Source organism: Gadus macrocephalus, chromosome 21, assembly GCF_031168955.1.
Source record: "Gadus macrocephalus chromosome 21, ASM3116895v1".
NCBI classification, from domain to species: Eukaryota; Metazoa; Chordata; class Actinopteri; order Gadiformes; family Gadidae; genus Gadus; species Gadus macrocephalus.
In genome coordinates, this window is record NC_082402.1 from 10,366,083 (window position 1) to 10,385,895 (window position 19,813).

The 19,813-nt window shown below is 43.7% G+C and overlaps 1 protein-coding gene across 3 annotated transcripts in view; it reads left to right on the forward strand.

Moving 5' to 3' along the window:
• Window positions 1-19,813, forward strand: part of scara5 (scavenger receptor class A, member 5 (putative)) — a 62,122-nt gene that overhangs the window by 30,519 nt on the left and 11,790 nt on the right. For all 3 annotated transcript variants that reach the window (XM_060041096.1, XM_060041095.1, XM_060041097.1), the window contains 5 exons: window positions 117-243; window positions 606-774; window positions 6,882-6,962; window positions 9,346-9,453; window positions 18,683-18,751. In XM_060041096.1, the coding sequence (XP_059897079.1) occupies window positions 117-243; window positions 606-774; window positions 6,882-6,962; window positions 9,346-9,453; window positions 18,683-18,751 (554 nt within the window). The remainder of the gene's footprint in view (window positions 1-116; window positions 244-605; window positions 775-6,881; window positions 6,963-9,345; window positions 9,454-18,682; window positions 18,752-19,813) is intronic.

Consider the following 19,813-nt stretch of genomic DNA (forward strand, 5'->3'; position numbering starts at 1 on the left):
TATGTATAAAGATATATAACACATACATGATAAAATGTTAGTGGGACACTGCATCAAAACATTTTGGTATCAAGTAAATTTTTCTGATATCCGGTTCCGTTTCTCTTCTATACCAGGGAGACGTCAGGACAGCTAGGCGGGCTCAGGGAGCAGCTGGAGGAGGTCAATTGGACAGTGGGAGCTGTCAATCACACCTTCAGCAGTGACATCAGCATACATCACCTGAAGATCAAGGACCTGCAGGTTAGGGGGATTTGAAACATGACCCCTAAACCAGACCCCCTGTTTCCATTTACTGTTTATTCAATCATGTAACCTAACTACCTGCTTTCTGGCTCTCGCTTCCCCTCTCTCTCTCATTCGACTAAATTCTCTCTCTCTCTCTCTCTCTCTCTCTCTCTCTCTCTCTCTCTCTCTCTCTCTCTCTCTCTCTCTCTCTCTCTCTCTCTCTCTCTCTCTCTCTCTCTCTCTCTCTCTCTCTCTCTCTCTCTCTCTCTCTCTCTCTCTCTCTCTCTCTCTCTCTCTCATGTGCTCGCCCATGCTTATCTTTGTATCTACCTACAATGTGACTGTGGCTCTTCCTCCACCCCCCCCCCCCCCCCCAGATCCAGATCAGCAACATCACGGAGGACACCACCAGCCTGTGGGTGACCCACGTGAACACAGAGGCCCAGCTGAGGAACGAGATGGAGATCCTGAACACCATCACCGAGGACCTCCGCCTCAAGGACTGGGAGCACTCCGTGTTCCTCAAGAACCTCAGCATACTAGAAGGTGCCCCCGCCCTGTTGGAACTCTGAAGTTGGTCGAGTCCATTCCCAGTTAGAGTTTTAGCACGCAAAACGTGCTGCTTGGAATCCTTTGGGACTGCAGCACTATGTCGATGTACGTCGAATGCCGCGTTTCCACTGCAGGGTGCGGAACGGATCGGATCGCAAAGGTGCGGTAGGGAGGGGGCGGTATAGCCCAGCTCAGTTCCGAGGTCGCGTTTCCACTGCCGACAGTACCCTTTGTGGTAGGCCAGATGTCGATCGCCGCGGCAGCTACGTAAACATCGTAAAAAACGTCTTCCTCCCCAAGAATGCAGACGAACGTCTCCACCTCCCTGTTCGCCCAAGCAAGCGTTTTACGCGACAAGTTAATTGTAAAGAATAATACCTCGAGGCTACTGTTCGTTTGTTTTTATCCCCGCGTCACCCGGAAGTGCCGATTCTGTCGACCAATCAACGGAGGGGGGGTGTAGCTAGAATTTCACGGGACCCTTTCAGGCGTCTCGTCTCGTTTGCGGTACCCCAACAGAGGAGTCCCGAGAACGGGGCCGGAACGGGTACGGCAAAGTCCGGGTCACGCCCACTTTTGCCGGTGGAAACGCGACCCGACCCGCACCTTTGCGATCCGATCCGTTCCGCACCCTGCAGTGGAAACGCGCCATAAGCATGCCTGTTTTGGCTGTTTTCAGGCTCAGATTAATAATAACAATAATTCATTATATTATTATTAATCAGATTATAAAACTTACATTGGGGTAGGGATCCCTACAGAGAATCACAACTTTTTTCTTTACCTTTTGCTTGATCCCGGTTTGTTTGTCATTGTGTCCAGTAGAGCCCGACCGATATATCGGCAGGCCGATATTATCGGCCGATATTAGGCATTTTTCAAACTATTCGGTATCGCATTATAATGGCCGATAAATGAATATTAAAAAAAAAACACACACTTTGTCCACCAGAGGGCGCTCTAACGCCCCAAACCCGCTGATTCAGGCAGAGTGAATGACGGAGATCGACGGAGATCATCGGTGTTGTTCATAGCTGTGTTCGAAATCATTCCCTATCACGGATATAGTGCACTGTATAGGGTGCTCGCCATTTTGCAGTGGTGTTCGAATTCTCAGTGGTTAATTTCATGCACTAAAATTTGAGTGTAGGCCTACATACGATGTTCCCTACTTGTTACTCCGTATACCACAATGCAATGCGGTAGTGTTCTTCCGGAGGAGAAGAAGAAGCTGAATAACCGCGAAAACTAATACATTTAATGATGGAGTCTCCGGCTTTCCTTTAGAGATGTCAACAATTTAATTGGGAGTTAACATAGAAAATGTAATATTCAAAATTAATAAAAAAAACTTGATCAAGGAAATGTTGCATTCAACATCAATACAAGCTCCAGCTTTCCTCGGGATTGCCCGGTTTGTTTACATGATGTGGGAGCATCTGTCTGCGTCACACAAATACCCGGCGCATTTACTGACGCAAATGACGCTTAGAAATGTTCAGCGTAGTGTCCGAATTCTCGTTTGTTCGTTCCCTATATAGTGCACTATATCATAAACACTATATCGGGAATAGTGAGGGAGTGAATAGGGAATGATTTCCAACACAGCTCATGTGTGCAAGTGTGTTCATGGTAAGTTGGCAACTGTCACAAGACATACATTGCTTGAATAACAATTAAAAGAACATCCCCATCAATTCTCTAAAGTCGATAAGCATGACTTAATTCATGACTACCATGTCCAGTTTTGCTGTTGTTACGTGTTAGTTGAGAGTGAAAAGGATTTAAAGGATAACTACAATTAACCAATGTTAGGGAAATCTGTTTGTTTTGTTGCGCGTTTCTGGATTTTATTTTTTTTATATATATCGGCCGATATATCGGCATATCGGATTTTTTAATCACAAAATATTCGTATCGTATCGGCCTTAAAAATCCTATATCGGTCGGGCTCTAGTGTCCAGCGAAGTCCCCCTCAAGGAGAAGTCTCGCTCTAAAATCTCGTTTGCTTTGTTGAAGGAAATATCTGCAACAATCTCATGCAATTACAATCTCAAGTCTCCCAGCACAAAAAACTGATCTCTCCATCTCTCATTCACGTCCACTGTTCTCTTCCTGTACAACTGAAGTCTTGTGAGACTTTTCCTTGAGCGAGACTTTGTGGGACACAATAACAAACAGACCAGAACAAGCGAAGGGTAAAGAAAAAAGGTGGTGTTTACTTTCCATGATGACACAATAATAATCAGAGCCTGTCAGGGACAAAAACAAGCACTTTTAGAGGACGTACATGGCCTGGCCTTATTGCCCCAAAGGATGACATTCCAGCTGGTTCGGCTGATTACGGCTGCAGCTTTCTGACGACACTAAAGGGAAGTAGAACGATGTTCAAAAAATAGATTAGTAATGAGTCAAAAGATCTAATCGTGGATATGAGCTGGTCTGTGTACATGGCACACTCAAGGAGTGATCAAAGCTAGGTTATGGCCGTCATAAACTGCATAAACGGCAAATATGGCCCCAAATCGAATCGGGTTGGTTGGTTCAAGATGTTTCTACACACACGGCCAACCCTGCTAGAAGTCTAGCTAGCTCGCCGCATTTAATCAAAAATAAATCCACTGATTCCCCCATTACTGAGCCCCAGACAGTCCACACTGCTGATCTTTGACTTGTGCTTTGTGCGTGTACTGGTGTATAAAAGAATGACTGACTGCCTCAAGTACTCTTGAGAGTATGTGGTGTGCCAACACCTTCAAGCCCATGTGGGGGGGAGGTGGTGGTGGTGATGGTGGTGGTGGTGGTGGTGGTGGTGGTGGTGTAGGTGTGGGCGGGGCAGTGTGTGTGTTCTTGCTCTACTCTGACTTATTGGATCCGACATGGTACTGGGACCTGTTGCCAGTGGACTGAACAAGATCCCGGGGCTTGTTAAAGGAACCAGTCAGGAATGCCATGATGTAATGCTGGCGTTCCCCCTCGGGGTGACTGATACAACTGAAGACCAATGAGACAGGGCCACCTCACTGCCAATCTCTGACTTTCATGTGTGTGGGATGCAGTTTGTTCTCTCTCTCTCTATATTTCATTTTATCTCTCTCTTGCTATATATATATATATATATATATATATATATATATATATATATATTAGAGCTGTCAAGCGATTAAAATATTTAATCGTGATTAATCACATTAATGTCATAGTTAACTCACGATTAATCGCGATTAACTGACAGCCCTAATATATATCATTCTTTTCGGCCGGTCGCTGCAAAACAATTTATCCAGGAGCATTTTGGAACTTTTTTCATCTCTTCTATCTTATCTGCACCGCTCTTCTCCTTTTCTCTCCTCTCCGATCTGATCCTCTGCCCTCATCTCCTCTCCTATCATTGGCTCTCCTCTACTGTCCTATCATCTCCTCTCTCCTCTCCTCACCTCTTCTCTCTTTTCTCACTTCTCCTCTCCTCTTTTCTCACTTCTCCTCTCCTCTTCTCTCCTGAATGCTATACAGGAGTCATCCAAATGACTTGTGTTAATGGAGATACACCCAGAGGTGCTAGATACAAGTGAGGTGTGATGATGATTTTATAGTGTGACTAAAGTTCTGCTAGATACAAGTGAGGTGTGATGATGATCTTTATAGTGTGACTAAAGCATTAAGGGGAGATCTGAACTTTTGGATGGATGAGCAGATGGATCACAGTAGTAGTGGAGTCTATAGTCCTACATTGTGATTCTATGTCTTATTAGCATTATTATTATTATTATTCATTTGTATCAGAATATGCCTATTTTGCAAAATAGGTTTTACAGCTGTTTCCAGTAAGACAGAAGGGAATGGATGTTCATAATCTTCCCATTTCATCTTGATTACATTTTTCTTACTCTCTCTTTTCAGAAAGTGCCTTTCTGCTTGGGTTTCAGAGCCTTTTTTTTATTGTGTATTTTATTAAGATTTTGGTTTTTCACCTTTCGTGATTCCTCCTGGGGTTGGACAAGACTTGTGAGAGCACTTTTTTGGTGGGGATGATTTTTGTATTCTAGGTATATTTTGTATTTTTGTATTTTGTAAATGTTGCTCTTTTGCAAGATTTACTTTTTACCTCGTTTATTAAAGATATCAATTACCTGGAAGTATGTATTCAATTGAGGTGTGGAGCTAATGCTCTGGCACCTGAAAATTGACATCATAAAATATATACCTGAAACCTGCCCTGTAACACTGTACGAACCTTTCAATTTTACAGTGTATGTATACCTATGTGTGTGTGTTTATATGTGCGTGCGCAAAACCCTGATTGTGTGTTCGAGGGAAATGCATGCGCGCGCGCGTGTGTGCGCGTGCGTGCGTGCGTGTGTGTAATATATCCGCATGTTTATGTGTACTGGCCAAATCCCCCTCCATTCCTGGCTGGGCTTCTTTACATAAGAACATGCAACTTGTTTATAATTCCATATCCTCACACAATTATGAATGCTTACATGCATCCTGCCTGGGATGAAAGGAATATTTGCGCATGGCCAATTCTACTGAAGGGAATTTTGGAACGTGTCACAAGTGGACCAGAGGGATGGAAACAGTTATCTGGCTGCTGATGATGGGCTGCTAATGACCAGTAATGAGAGTCTGAGTGGCATGTTTGCTTTACCAATGAACAGTCACTTGGCACATGCTCAGGCAAGCACATACACACATGCACACACGCATGCACCGGGTCACATAGGTACGCATGTAGGCACGCGTACTCTCTCTTTCCGACACACACACACTCAAAATAGTCAACACACTCTATGTGTATCTAATTCTGTTCTGTCCCTATCTTACACTTTTTGTTCAGGGACCAAGGGAAAGTTGGCATACATTCAGAGGTTGAATTATGGATTTCCAGTTGTTATGGCTTTGCAACTGAATAGCATTGAAAGCGCCAAAACATAAACTCAAGCTGAATTCGTCTCACTGGCTAAAGAGTAGAAGGCTGTGGCTCACGAGCTGTCACCATGTGTTGAGCGTAACGCTAATTGTCACATCTCTTGCCATCTGTTTGCGGCTTTGAAACTTAAACTAGCGCAAATCGCTAGCGGTTATTTGCTCACACTCTTCAACATTTCATACTTGTTGTCATCTAATTAATTAGTCAAACCACATTGTTTATCAGCGGTTGTAAGATATACTTACTATATTTAGTCATTTGTGTCGTCATTAAAAACATTGATAAAGTGACTTCAAAGGTGGAACAGGCTGTTTGGGCTGTGTGTGTGTGTGTGTGTGTGTGTGTGTGTGTGTGTGTGTGTGTGTGTGTGTGCACGAGTGCATACACGTATGTGTCTCCTAGTGTGTGTATGTGTGTGTGTTTTTGCATGTGTGTGTGTGTGTGCGTACGTGTAAATGCATGCGTGCGTGTGTGTATACACCTGCAACGCAGAAAAAGGGTGCCATATGAAAAAGCCCCCTTCCCCCATGTTCTCTTCTGTCCGTCAATCCCCCCAACCCCCCTGAGGCAGACCCTCTGTCCAGACTAGGTCAAGGACAAACATGTCCAGAGAACATGAAAACATGGTATTCCCAGTACCGTCGTGGTCCATCTTGTTCAAACATGTGGTTCCCATCGTGGCTGGGAGAAAGCTTTTTTATTTTTTTTGCTCTTCCCCCTTTACGCTCTGTCTTTCTGTCTCTGCTTTTTTTTGTTTAAATTTAAAATCTTCTCTCTTCCTCTTGTTTTTCAGAGTAAAGTCCAACTTCAGCAAACATCTGGACAGGGCCTTTTACACACAGAGCGTGTGCGTGTATGTGCATGTGGAGTGTGTATGTGTGTGTGTTTGTGTCTGTGTGTCTGTGTGTGTGTGTCTGTGTGTAAGCGTGTGCGGTCTGTGGAGTAAACTGGCAGAATTTGTAGTCATGTAAATAGAAATGAGTAAACCTCAGATTAAACTGTTTAAATATTAGCCCTTGTTGTACAAATATCATTTCATTGTGTTTTTTCCATGCTGGCACCAGTCTCATTACATTGTGGAAGTAAACACAAAGTGAAGGAAAACACAGAGCTCATGCTGCAGGGTGAGGTGAACCAGCCCTTATGATCCCCTTTGTTTCTTCCACAGGACCTCCGGGGCCAAAAGGGGAAAAGGGGGATACCGGGACCCAAGGGTACCACGGAATGCCAGGATTAACCGGGATGAGAGGTGGGTGGATGTTCAAATAGTCTATCATGGTTTCACCATCCGTGTAGATGCCCCCACCGCACAGTGATCTGCCACATCTTTGCCGGTAACAAGGCAAGGAATTATTCTCATTGGACGAGAGTTAGAGGTGCTGTTGGTGAGATTGAAGGACTACTTAAGGAGTGTTATTTGTATCTGCTTTATAAGCCAATTTAGACTTTAGAGCGATCCTGGCTCATTTCTGACCAATCAGGTATCGTTGTATGCAACAGTTCTGATCACAGAGATACGTAAGGAGGGAGAGACCAAAGTGGCAGGGGATGTGTTTTGGGTTGTTCAGTTTCTAAATCTTGCTCTTTCATTCTTTTAGCTCCCTTTCTCTTTACAACTGTCAAATCATTGATCAATATATTGATCATATCTTCTGGGTAATCCAGTTTGAAGCTTGATCTGGGCTAGTTGTTGATATGGATTGGCATGCATTCTGTATGCATATTGACTTTAAAATTGTTGCATTATTATGTTCAAGGATTCAAATATCGAGCCACCGTGAACGTAAGGAGGGAGAGAATGACACGATAAACAAAGAATATCGTGTCATTCCCAGTGCAGTGTGAATTGTGAGATCCACTTGAGCAGTCTTGAGGATTGTCTGCACTAAGGGTTATCCCTAAGCCTTACCCTAACCCTAACCCAAATAAATGATGAAGATTATTTAAAACATAACAGATGTATTCACAAGTCAGCTCAAAAGACAGAACAGCATATTCAGGTCGAGGCTTTCAGTTGAAAATAATTCAGACTCTTTTCGTCTAATATAGCTAAAACTGTGTTTTACAAAAAAAAAAACTTTTGGTCAAACTACATCTACTTATTTGGAAAACAATAGCCCCTGCCAAATCCCCAACCTGAATCACCAGGTTAGAGTCTTCACGTTGCTCGTCCAAGAACCTCCACATCCCCTTGAAACATACTGGGCAGGAGGAAGTCTTCCGGGAAAAACCGCAAATGAAAAAGTACACCTACAAAAATGAATGATTAGAAAAAGAAATCTTAATGTTTTTCATTTGTTACCATCAAAACAAGCTGCAGAAAAAGAGCGAGGGGAAAAAGTCCAGGCCTAGTCTCAGAACCTCTTTTTGTTCAGTAAGCTATGAGGCTATGAGATCAGGATAATAATACATTCACACCCTCAGGGGTTTATTGACTAACGGGGTACAACCACAAAACACACAAGTTAAAACCATCACAGAGGAGGGATTTTAAGACGCTAGGCAGTTGTGTTTACATCTCCAACACAGTGACGTGCAAACACGGAAAATCACCCAGCAGTATGCCAGATAGAGTATGCTAATGCCTTGGAAGTACCCTCGAACTCAAGCTTCACGAGACACAGAGAACCACACCACAAAGACAAGAGTTAGGATTAGAAACAACGCAACAGTCGCCCTGAAAACATGAGAACTCGCTGAAGTGGGTTTATTTACTCAAACAGTTCAGACACAGCCTTGACGGGGACTTGGATATGTTACTTGTGTGTGCGTTTGACAAATGCAACAATTGCTGGAAACCAAATATGAGCAGGCGATGTGCCGCTAAACACAAACCGTGACATTGTGCGTCATTCAATATTTTCATAAAATATATTCAGCCCTGAAACCCTTTCAGCAAACCAAGGCAGGGGAAAGGCCAAGATGATATCCTCTATAAGATCCAATGAACTAATCCGTTGGAAGTTGTGATGGCAGAAGAACGGGGTCCAAAATGTGATTGCTGCAGATCGCATCATGACATCATGTTTAGTTTACGTTTACTACTTTATGGTTTGAATCCCATCTTATCATTAAGGTTTCCATGGCAACACAATGCAAACACATCAGATTGCGACTTGCAATGAGCAAGTCGCCTTCACAACTAGCCAAACTGCAAACCTAGCCAAACCGTGTTTAAGTCGTGATTCCAATAATTGCCACACAGTTGTAACGCTAGCAACTGCTAGTTGGCTAAAGACGATTGGCTAGAGATGGTTAACCCTGTGAATGCTTTCTAGGAATGCTAGGGCCGAACTCATTCATGGGATTTCTGTCTCAGACTGACACGGTCACCTTAAACTGTTGTCCTGCGGTGATCTAAGCCTGACCCTGGGATTTGGAGAGTGGGGATGGCAGCTTTTGGAACGAGTTTGAAGTGTTTTTTTCACCAAGAACAAATGCATGCCAGATATGATCTTTAGTGAAATGACGCCTGTGTGTGTGTATGTGTGTGTCTGCACGCGTGCTTGTGCACGTGTTGGCATGCGTGTGTGTGTGTGTGTGTGTGTGTGATTGCGTGTGTGCGTGCGTGCATGTGTGCATGTATGTGTGTGTGTGTGTGTGTGTGTGCGTGCGTGTGTCTGTGTTGACAGGGATCGTTGGAGAAAAGGGGTTCCCTGGCTCTCGAGGGTTGAAGGGGTCACCGGGGGTCAACGGGAGTCTCGGTGAGAAGGGGGACATCGGTCCTGCTGGGCCTAAAGGTATGGGTCTTTTCCTCTCTGATTTTGATCCATTGGTTGTATTACTCCCATGCATCCTTTCATCCGTCCGTCCATTCCATCCGTCAAACTGGAGCGTTCAGATCCCTGGGAACACAAACGTTCCTCATTTTGTCTCAGGGTCGCACACACAAACACACACACTCTTTCTGACTGTGTGTGTGTCTGTGTGTGCATCGAGCTTGGCCCACATCTCCAACACGAAATCGTCCCTCTGGGCTAGTTAAACCCAAGCTTTTGTGTGGTAGTGAAAGAATGATACTATTCATGCGAGATATCAAGGTATTGCATGTCTTATCTCTTTGCCACCTGTGTCTATGGAGTGTCCAATTAGCCAGCCTTTATAAGTAAAGACCAGGGGTCTCATTTATAACCGTTGCGTACGCACAAAACGGGGCTGAAATTGGCGTACGTGACTTTCCACGCCAAGGTTGTGATCTATAAAAAAACAACTTGACGGGAGAATGTGCGCAGCCCTAAGCAAACTCTGACCCATGCGTACGCATGGGTCAGAGGAAAAGGAGAATTGGCGACACAGATGATGTGAAGTCAGACAGAAGAATTGTAGAGTGAGAAGAACGATTATGTTTTATCATCGCCCTTCATAAATTTAATTTCAACCCGTATCATGCGTTAAATCTATGTCATCAGATTCATTTAAGTCAACTGCGTTATTTCTCAGTTATAACTCCAGAAACATCTCCTTAGAATAGAAAAAATAAATAAAACTATATTTAATCCCGTCACTCCATACTGTCCACTGACGGCGCGACTACATGGAATAAAGCATCTGTCCAACATGTGTCAATAACAATCTTTTTATGTGACACTGTAAACACATAATCAAATGTCAATTAAATCCCAAGTGTGGAAAACCAAGCCACACTCAATCGTTGTCCGTTACTCTTGATGCTTTTCATGAAAAGACAATTACTAATAATATCGACACAATGGAGCCATAATGCATAGTCAAACTTAAGTAATCTGATGCTACTTCAAACGTCAGTCATCAATAATCATCCATTTAAAGATGTCATTGTCAATACATATTAAGACAATACAGTTTCCTTTTTCGGGATCGGTCCATGGAACTCCATGGGTGCAAATGTAGTGCAAGTATGAATAGTCCATGTATGTGCTGATCGAGGAATGTAAATGTGGTGCGAAAACGAGAAGTCCATGAATGCACATGTATGTACTGGTGTGTGGGCCCGCAAATCCAAGTATGTATGTTGGTCAGACACACCGGCGCCGAAGTGGCGCGTCCAAAAGTCGGCCCCCATTATTCCGGATGTACTAGCCCACACCGGCGCCGACGCGCCGCGCCGCCCAACTAGTCTTCGAGCCAATGTTCTATTCCCTAGCGTCGCCGCCCCTGAAAAAGCGCTTTTTAAAAGCTGGTTTGTGCATCCCGGGTCCCGTAGGCACCTCCATATCTACCCCTCACCACTGGATGTCGCCCTCTTTCGTTTGTGAGAAACAATTACGAGAATGGACGATGAGAGACTGGTCGTCGAGGTGGAAAAATATGTCGAATTGTATGACCAATGTTCCCGTCATTACAAAGACAACTCCAAAAAGGTCATTGCCTGGCGAGCCATAGCTCTGGAGATTGGCTCTTCTGGTGAGAAATCAACAATGGTGGACTAAGTACCCAAACCATTAACCATAATGGGAAATAGACGAAATCAAGTCACATATAATCACACCATGTAGGTAGAAACCAGATTACTTTAAATTGTAATATATTATTTAAGGCAAGGCAACTTCATTTATATAGCACTTTTAATACATGAAGCAGACTCAAAGTGCTTCACATAGAAATACAATAAATATACAATACAATAAAATAGAGGCTGAGTAAAAGAATAGGCTAAGTAAAAGAAAACACAGGCAAAGTTCAAAAAACCCTTAGTCTTCTCCTTGCCCGCCTACGATCAACCCTCCTGCTCCTACGTGCAGCAGAAGAAGGGCAGCCACCCTCTGTCTGGCGACAATTGTTCTGTTGAAATAAAAAAACCTCAATCAAATGTAAAATAGCTTGTGTTAAATTAAAATTGATAACTACTGGCTGCATACATGTAAATGTGTGGCTATGTTAAGGCTATATAGATGGATAGATAGATAGCTACTTTATTGGTCCCAATGGGGACCAATAAAGCCATCCAGTAGCTCAATACAATAAATACACACAATAACAATTGGCCTTAAAAGGTGACTGCACTATATACTAAAAAGGCTTAATAGAAGGTCCTGCAATTATTGAGATTGTTGATGCAGTAGATGAATAATTGCAAAATATAAAATAAATAAGAAATGTCAGTAAATAAAACGATAAAGTGCCATACAAACTAAGTTGATCTGCTGCTTGGAAACATACTTTCACTGCGCAGATTATACATTTTTCAAATTATTCAGCGAAAAAATATGGAAAATAAATAAACTAGGCTACAATCGGCTACTCACCCATTGCGTTTCGTCTCTTTGTTGCGGCTGATCGACAGGTGACTTCCTGATATTATACTGCAGCGCGACCGTCGCGCCGCTTCCAGTTGGTGCTAGGGGCGGCTTTTGACCCCCGTGAAATGCGCGCCGCTGCGCTTCGGCGCCGGTGTGTTGAGGCCTTCAAGCCTGGCCTTGCCAGACTTAAGCTGAGTTTTCAGCTTCAAGGACCAAGCAAAGCTTGTCGACGGGCCTTTGTAGAGTGTTGGTTTTGGTCTTCACCAGGACACTGCGAACAAGACCTTCATGCCCCGGTAGGGTCTTCATCACCCGACCCAAGGGCCAGGAGTTCCTTGGAGCTGTCGGGTCCACTATGACTACGATGTCATTCTCCTTGAAATGTCTTTTGATGTGGGCCCACTTTTGTCGCTACTGCATCAGAGTGAGGTATTCTGTAGTCCATCTTTTCCAAAAAAGATTTGCCAGGTATTGTACCTGCTTCCATCGCCTTCTGGCATACAAATCATCTTTCTTGAAGAGTCCAGGTGGCAAAAGTGGTTTGCTATTTAGCTGTAGAAGGTGGTTTGGCGTGAGTGGTTCAAGGTCATTTGAGTCACCGGATGCAGTTGTGATTGGCCGGTCGTTCAGGATGGTTTCAACCTCACACAAGGCTGTCTGTAACATTTTGTCATCTAGTGTGTTTTAACACTGAGAGAAGTACCTTTTTCACCAGCCTGATCAAACGCTCCCACACGCCTCCGAAGTGAGCAGCAAATGGAGGATTGAATAGCCACTTGACATTGGTCGTCACATTAAATTGCAGATTAAGGCAGTTTGCAGTGAAGTCTTTTTTTACTTCATCATTCAGTGGAATGTGGTCAAGATCTTTTGGCAGCTGTTCTTGTTGCTTTTTTTCTGCAGAGCCCTTTTGCAGTACATTCTCCATGAATGCTTTGTACTCGGTTGCAAGAGCCGAATCCTTCCTGAATCTCCTTGAGAGACTGTGTGCGTTGTGCTGCCACATCATGGTTGTTTGGTAACAATACATCCTTGTCACGGAAGGGTGGGGGTAGGTAGTAATATCCCTCTTTGACCGTGATTGCTTTTGTTGTCAAGTTCATGAATTCTTTGTCCTCAACATACATCTCGCTTTTTTCCCTCATAATCCTTTTCGGGAAATTCATTGTTATATTGATTGATGCGCAAGTCCTTGATATTGTCCATCGAGATTCGATTTACCGTCACTGACGTTGATCCAGTCTTCTCCGTAGCAGAACAAGAGTTGAGCGGGCCGTTGACCAACCATCCTAATAGTGTCTCGACTGCGTACGGTCCATTCCCTTGACTGTTGACTACTTGCCAGGGTTGCATCACCTTTGGAATGTTCATTCCAATTAAAATCTCAATGTTGGCGTCAATGCTGTGGAGTTTGATTCCATTAAGGTAGGGCCATCTTTCTGTGTCATGCTGAATAAGTCGATTTTGTTTTGAAACAGGAATTTTGCATTGGGTGTATACTTTGGGCAGATCAATGTACACAGTTCCATCTAAGTTACCTACTTCCAATCCTGTGAGCTCATAGCTCTTAACAGGTCTGTCTTGTCCCAATGTTCGCAGGATGAATTCAATTTTGCGACCTTTGGCGTTCAGCTGATGCATGATGTTTTCAGTGCAGAAGGTGGCCGAGCTGCCCGGGTCAAGGAAGGCATACAGGATGGCTTTGTTGCCGTTGGCCACCTTGACTTGAACTGGCACTATTGCTAAAGCGCATTCCTTACTGGCCCCTGTTGCGTGATCAGCTGATGCCAGTGCACTGTTGAGAGTCCTTGTGGTTGTGGAAGATGTGTTCAGCGAGGGCCGCTGATCTGAGTTCTTACTGTCAATGTGTAGCAGGGCGGGGTGCTTCCTATTACAAATTTGACAGTCCAATTTTTTTGTTGCAATTCTTACTCATATGGCCCCATTTTAGACATCCAAAACAGTGGCCATTCCATTTTAAGTGTTCTACTTTCTTGTCATGTCGTTCTGACTGGAATTTTATGCAATCTGCTACTGTGTGTTGGCATTGACAGAAAGTACATGATGGCATGACAGCACTGGAAAAGGTGTTGGTTTGTGTGTTATCTGTCATAATACATCATATTATTCTACTTCATTTAAGAATGCTCGATTCTGATTGGCTGGGAGGGGTGCATTAATCTGGCATATTGCACGCTGACTTGTCGGTTCTACTTGCTGCTGACTGAGCACAGTAGATCAATACGCCGCTTGCATCGTTTTCTATCACATACATTTCCAACATGAGGTCCATAGTAAAAATAAACCAAGGAGTGCATGTTTGATCGATAGTCATTAAAGCTGACTTGATACGGATGTAGTAACTACGTTATTAAACTAGTGATCAGATCCAGCCTTGTGTGGTTGCTATAGAAACGAGTTACCTACAGCTGAGCTAACGTTATTCACCGTAGTTCTAAAGGGAACTACTTTTCGAGGGAGATGAACTTAAACAGAGTATACATTTAATAAGCATGCAATACGAATGAGAAAAAGGCTAATTATTGAAGTATTTGAATTGTTTTATTATGTCGGCCGGCGCGAAGTAGAATAAACGGAATAATCACCTCAAGGCAGGGCAATAAACAGTTTGATATGCCCGGCTCGCGGAAGGTTATCGTCCACGAGCCGGGCATATCAAACTGTTTATTGCCCGGCCTCTCGGTGATTATTCCTTACATACTCATTCATAGCATCACCTTGATCTTCACTTAAACTAAGTGCTTTGAGTTTTGCATCTACTGCATCAATTTCTGATTGTAATTCAATTGTTTCTCTCCTAGAGCCGCTGTTTTAGACTTAAGAGCTGCTTCCTCCATCTCCATGGCATGAATGGCTGGAAGAGCCTTGGCACGTGCCTCCAGAGCAGCCTTCTCAGCGGCGGCTATTTTAGTAGCAGAAGCTATAGATGTTCTAGATGTTTTAGATGTTCCAGATACAATTGAGATTCTATCTCTGGGTTCAATGGTGGCTTGTAGCCTTAGCTGTTCTTTCTTTTTCCATGCTTGCACTTATTTTAGGAAGAAGGCAATATTCATAAAACTGGGCCCATACCAATTATTCTGATCCGATCTGCTCCATTTCATCTTCAATAAGTGCACAAACTGAATCATTGGCAGATTGAAGATCTTGAAAACAGCTATGCAATATCGTCATTTTATTCTCCACTTCCTCAATGTTTCCACCTTCAAACATCAATTCCCTAATTTCATTCGTTTTCCTAGTGCAAGCTCCTAGCTTTCCTTTGCGCGTTGCAATCTTTGATTTCAAAAGCTTTGCAGCCTCCTCGGCCGTCGGATATTCCTCGTCAGACATTTTGCTTTCAAAGTTCACAAATCCCTTTGTTCAATTCCTGTTCGTTTATACAATTCGCTAAACAGTCCAATCAATAATGCTGATGTTGATATTTCACTTAACAGTATTTTGTTTGTTGGCACGCACGTTGCTTCCAAACATTCCTTTCCAGCGCAGCGCAGCGCGGTTTCATTCATAAAACCGATTTACTCACGATGCGTCTGCTCTTCATACATTCCATCGATTGCGTTCCCCTTCGGTATTCAACAGTGACGTTGTCCACAATCCTTGAGGACACAATCCTTTCAAAGACGTCGGTCTTCGGGTAGTTTTCCGACTATGTTATGGCCATTCTACCAGATTTTTGAGGCCATGAGGCTGATGCGGAGTTCTCCCGACACACATTCTGAAGAATCACGCACGGAGAGTAGAAATCTTATTGAGTTTTTATTCTAACAGTCCGGTTGACTTTCCAGCCGTTCAAAATAAAGGATTACAAATACGGTTTGCGAAAACAATATGAAAGTACTTCAGTATGCTAATGCATATAGGTATGCGTAAACGGTCGGAAAACTGTTCCTTCGCCGCCATCTAACCCGATACATTCACCGTCAATGGGCCAATTAAGCTCGACACAGAAGCACGTTGAGAGGGAGTGGCTAGGGGATTACGGTAACACATGCAGGTGAGTCCTAGGTGAATAACAAAATATAGTAGGCCTACATTGATTCATGCATATATTAACTGAAATCATTTCTCATGAACTTAATAACAAAGAATTATATCTTAACTAATAATGTCAAGACAAAATGCAGAAAACCTAATTATGTCTTCTACACACACACACACACACACACATTTTCAATGCAGTAGGTCAAAAAGCAGGCTTAATTACATGTTGGATAAACTACTATTTTTAGCTAATCCACCACACCCCGACCCTCCTTTAGTAATGCTAATGATACAGGTCTCCAACCAAGGGTCTCCTTAGGTGTTTTTTGGTGGGCTTGGGTAGGGGTGGGGTTTGGGCAGGGGTGGGGTTTGGGCAGGGGTGGGGTTAGGTGGTGGTGGTGGTAGGATATGGCATGGCTCGGATGGGTGGGGGCTGGGGGGGTAGGGGGGTAGGGCAGGGAGTGGGTTGATGCGCTGGAAGCTAACCAATGTTTTGAAATGGAAATAAGTGGTATCCAAGAACATGCTGATTGGAGGGAAGGTGTCACACATAAACACAGAGGTATGTCTGCTGCCAGCGCTGGAACCACAGAAATACCAGGGATTTGCTGAGCTGAGATCACCAGAATAGTCCCCATGATTGCTTTTGGTTTTTCCGCTATAACCAGCCAGATTGGTTGTTTGGGGTTCCGCAAAGAAATCAATTTCTCAGTTTTACTTACTCCCTCTATCTATCTGTCTGTCTTTCTGTCTACTGTTTACTCTGTATCGCTCTCCGTCTCTCTCTGACTCACTGTCTGTCTGTCTGCATCTGTCTGTCTGTATGTCACTCTTAATCACTCTGTCTCTCTGTTTTACTCACTCTCTATCTATCTCTCCCTATCCCTCAGTCTCTGTCTTTCTCTGTCTTGCTCTCTTTGTATCTCTCTGAGGCCCCGTCCACACGAAGCCGATTTCATGGCGAAACCGCAAAGGTCTTGTACGGTTCGGCCTTCCGTCCACACGAAGCCGGCGAATCCGCTGACCGAAACCGCAAACTTCTGAAACCACCCTCGGAGGTGGTTTCAAATCTTTCCGGTTTCGTTTTGGTTTCGTGTGGACGCCTGAAACCGACTGAAACCGCAAACCATGACGTCATCGCCCCACCCCTCGACCTCCTAGCCAATGGCTCTTAAGCCCGCGGAGTCTCAGAAATCACAACAAAAAAGATGATGGCGGACTACAAGCTTGTAATCGTTCTGCAGCATATCATGTCCCTTGTTGGGTTGCTAAGCCATTATTTATTGAGAATCTAGTTCGCCATCGTAGAAGAGCTGTTTGTTTGTGTTGTTAGTGGTTCGGGGGGCAGCCTTTATGCGCATGCTCGCCTCTTCTTCTTCTGGATTTGTGTACCAGAAGCAGCGCCCCTTATGGGCCTGGAATGTTTACTACAGCGTTTCTACAGATCTATCCGGTTTCGCTTGGCTTCGTCTTTACGGAGATACTTCGAAACCGGATAGATCGAAACCGTAACGGTTTCGCCCGTTTCGGCTTCGTGTGGACGGGGCCTGAGAGTCTGTTGTGCTCTCTCTCTCTCTCTCTCTCTTGTTCTCTCTCTCTCTTGTTCTCTCTCTCTCTCTCTCTCTCTCTCTCTCTCTCTCTCTCTCTCTCTCTCTCTCTCTCTCTCTCAGCCAGAGGCTTAGGCTGTCTGGTCCACTCCTCTCTGAGTGGGCCAGACAGGGCTCAATCCTCTAGTTTTTGTGCCTAATGCCTAAAGTATACAACAATTACAGTGCTGGCTTACACTGTTAGAGACTTGAGGTACGTTGAAAAAAAGACCATGGAGGACCACACATGAAACGGCAGAGGAGAGCGAGAGTCTTTTTGAAGGCTTGCGTTATTTATTCATTTTAAATGAAAGAAAAAAATAACTTTTTCTCTTCACTTTTGTGTGATTTCAATCACATACACATGTTCTTATTCACATATCCCAGGGTTCAGGTTTCTCTAATTGTGTGTTTAAAGCCCCCCTGGCCCAACCCATAGTCTTTTTCGATGTAAGTCTCCTGTAGCGTGTAATCTTCTAAGTGTGTGTCATGTGTTCACATGTCCTTTCCCCCTATGGCTTTCTGAACGGGCTGCTTTGAGAACCGCGACATCTGAAAGTCCTTTTTTGATACATTTACTTCCACACCAATTTTTTCCAAAGTCTCAAGAAAATATGAATTTGAACATGGGTTACACCCTTTTATTTTCATTCATTAGTACCACCATGATAGCAACCTATCAAATAACACCATTCAAAAACATGCAGATTTGGCTGTACTGAATAAGGGCAGAGGTCAACCATTGTGCAAACAACTTACAAATAGGCCAGAAAGGTTCAAGTTCAGGTTTTTTATTCTCTGACTCAAATGTTCTGCCTTTGTTTAACATTCTTTAATCCACTGGTTTCTACGTTTTTTGTGAAGACTGACCTGTTTAGAAGAAGACAGACTTGAATAAAACAAATTATTAAACGTATTCGATTCTGATGCAACCCAGATGATTTATTTGCTTATTGAAAAGGGTTGGAGAGGTACACAAACCATACTGAAGGCGTAGCTGCACTGAATCATGAGTCATCATTTGTGGAAGGCTTTGTATTTTATTTGATAGTTTGGATGTGTTTGCTTGCTCATTCCAGCGTATACATGACCTCTATCTCTACGTCTCTCTCCCTCTCTCTCTCTCCCTCCTTCTCTATCCTTTGTGTCCTGTACCGCAGGTGAGAGAGGAGACAGGGGTTTCAGGGGAGAGAAGGGCGAACGAGGAGATGGCGGAGTGGAGAAGAAAGGTAAGCAGTGCTGTGAGCACCTGAACAATCTCATCCACGAAAAACATGGTGTGGTTCAACATACATTCAAAATGACCTCCTCACATCTATTGTAATAGTGTTTGCAGGTGTAGAACTGGACTTCTCTACCTATATTCCCATTTATCAGACTTATAAAGCAAGTTTGCTAATGTGGGGGAAAGTATGAAGCAAATCATGGTAATTGGTCACGTATATTTTAATTGACCGTACTTTATTTGACTTACCCCATGTTACGTCACACTCGACTTAGTTCTGTTGTCTGCATGCTTGGCGCATTACGAAGACAAGTCTTTAATTCTAAGGCTTGAGAAAATGCAAAGTAAAGTTCCAATCGAATTGCTGTGTACTTTCCCCACATTAATGAACTGGGATTTGCCAACCTGCGATATGTTCTTTAAAGTAGGGTACCCACCAAACAAACACCAAATGATTCATAATGAACTAGTGATCATCAATGTTTATAGAAAATGGAGGCATTGGCGTATTAGCCAAGTGTGGATTAGAGGCCAAGGCAGGCTGCCTCTTCACAGCATACTGCATACTATTCCTTTCCCGCCAGAGTGCCTCGACAGACCGTAACCATGGAATGACTTAACTTCACTAAATCAGTTGGTTGTGGTTTGTTAATGGGCCCTAGCTACTAATGGCATGTATGAATGCTCTTATGGCAAAATTAAAATATTACACACACCCACACACACACACACACACACACACACACACACACACACACACACACACACACACACACACACACACACACACACACACGCACACAAACACACTGGGAACCTATTAGGGTTAGGGTGTCTACTGTCTTGAATGAAACCCTGTGGGAATGATCACACGGTGTACTTTTTATTGAGCAGAATTCGGTGCCATGCCGAACATTCGGGCAGAACATTTGAAAGCACATCGCTCGAAAATGTGACGTATCAACGATGTGAGGCTGAGGTTCCAACACAGACCTACAAAAACAGACAGAGCGCATGGCATCACACTTTAGACGTGTGTGTGTGTGTGTGTGTGTGTGTGTGTGTG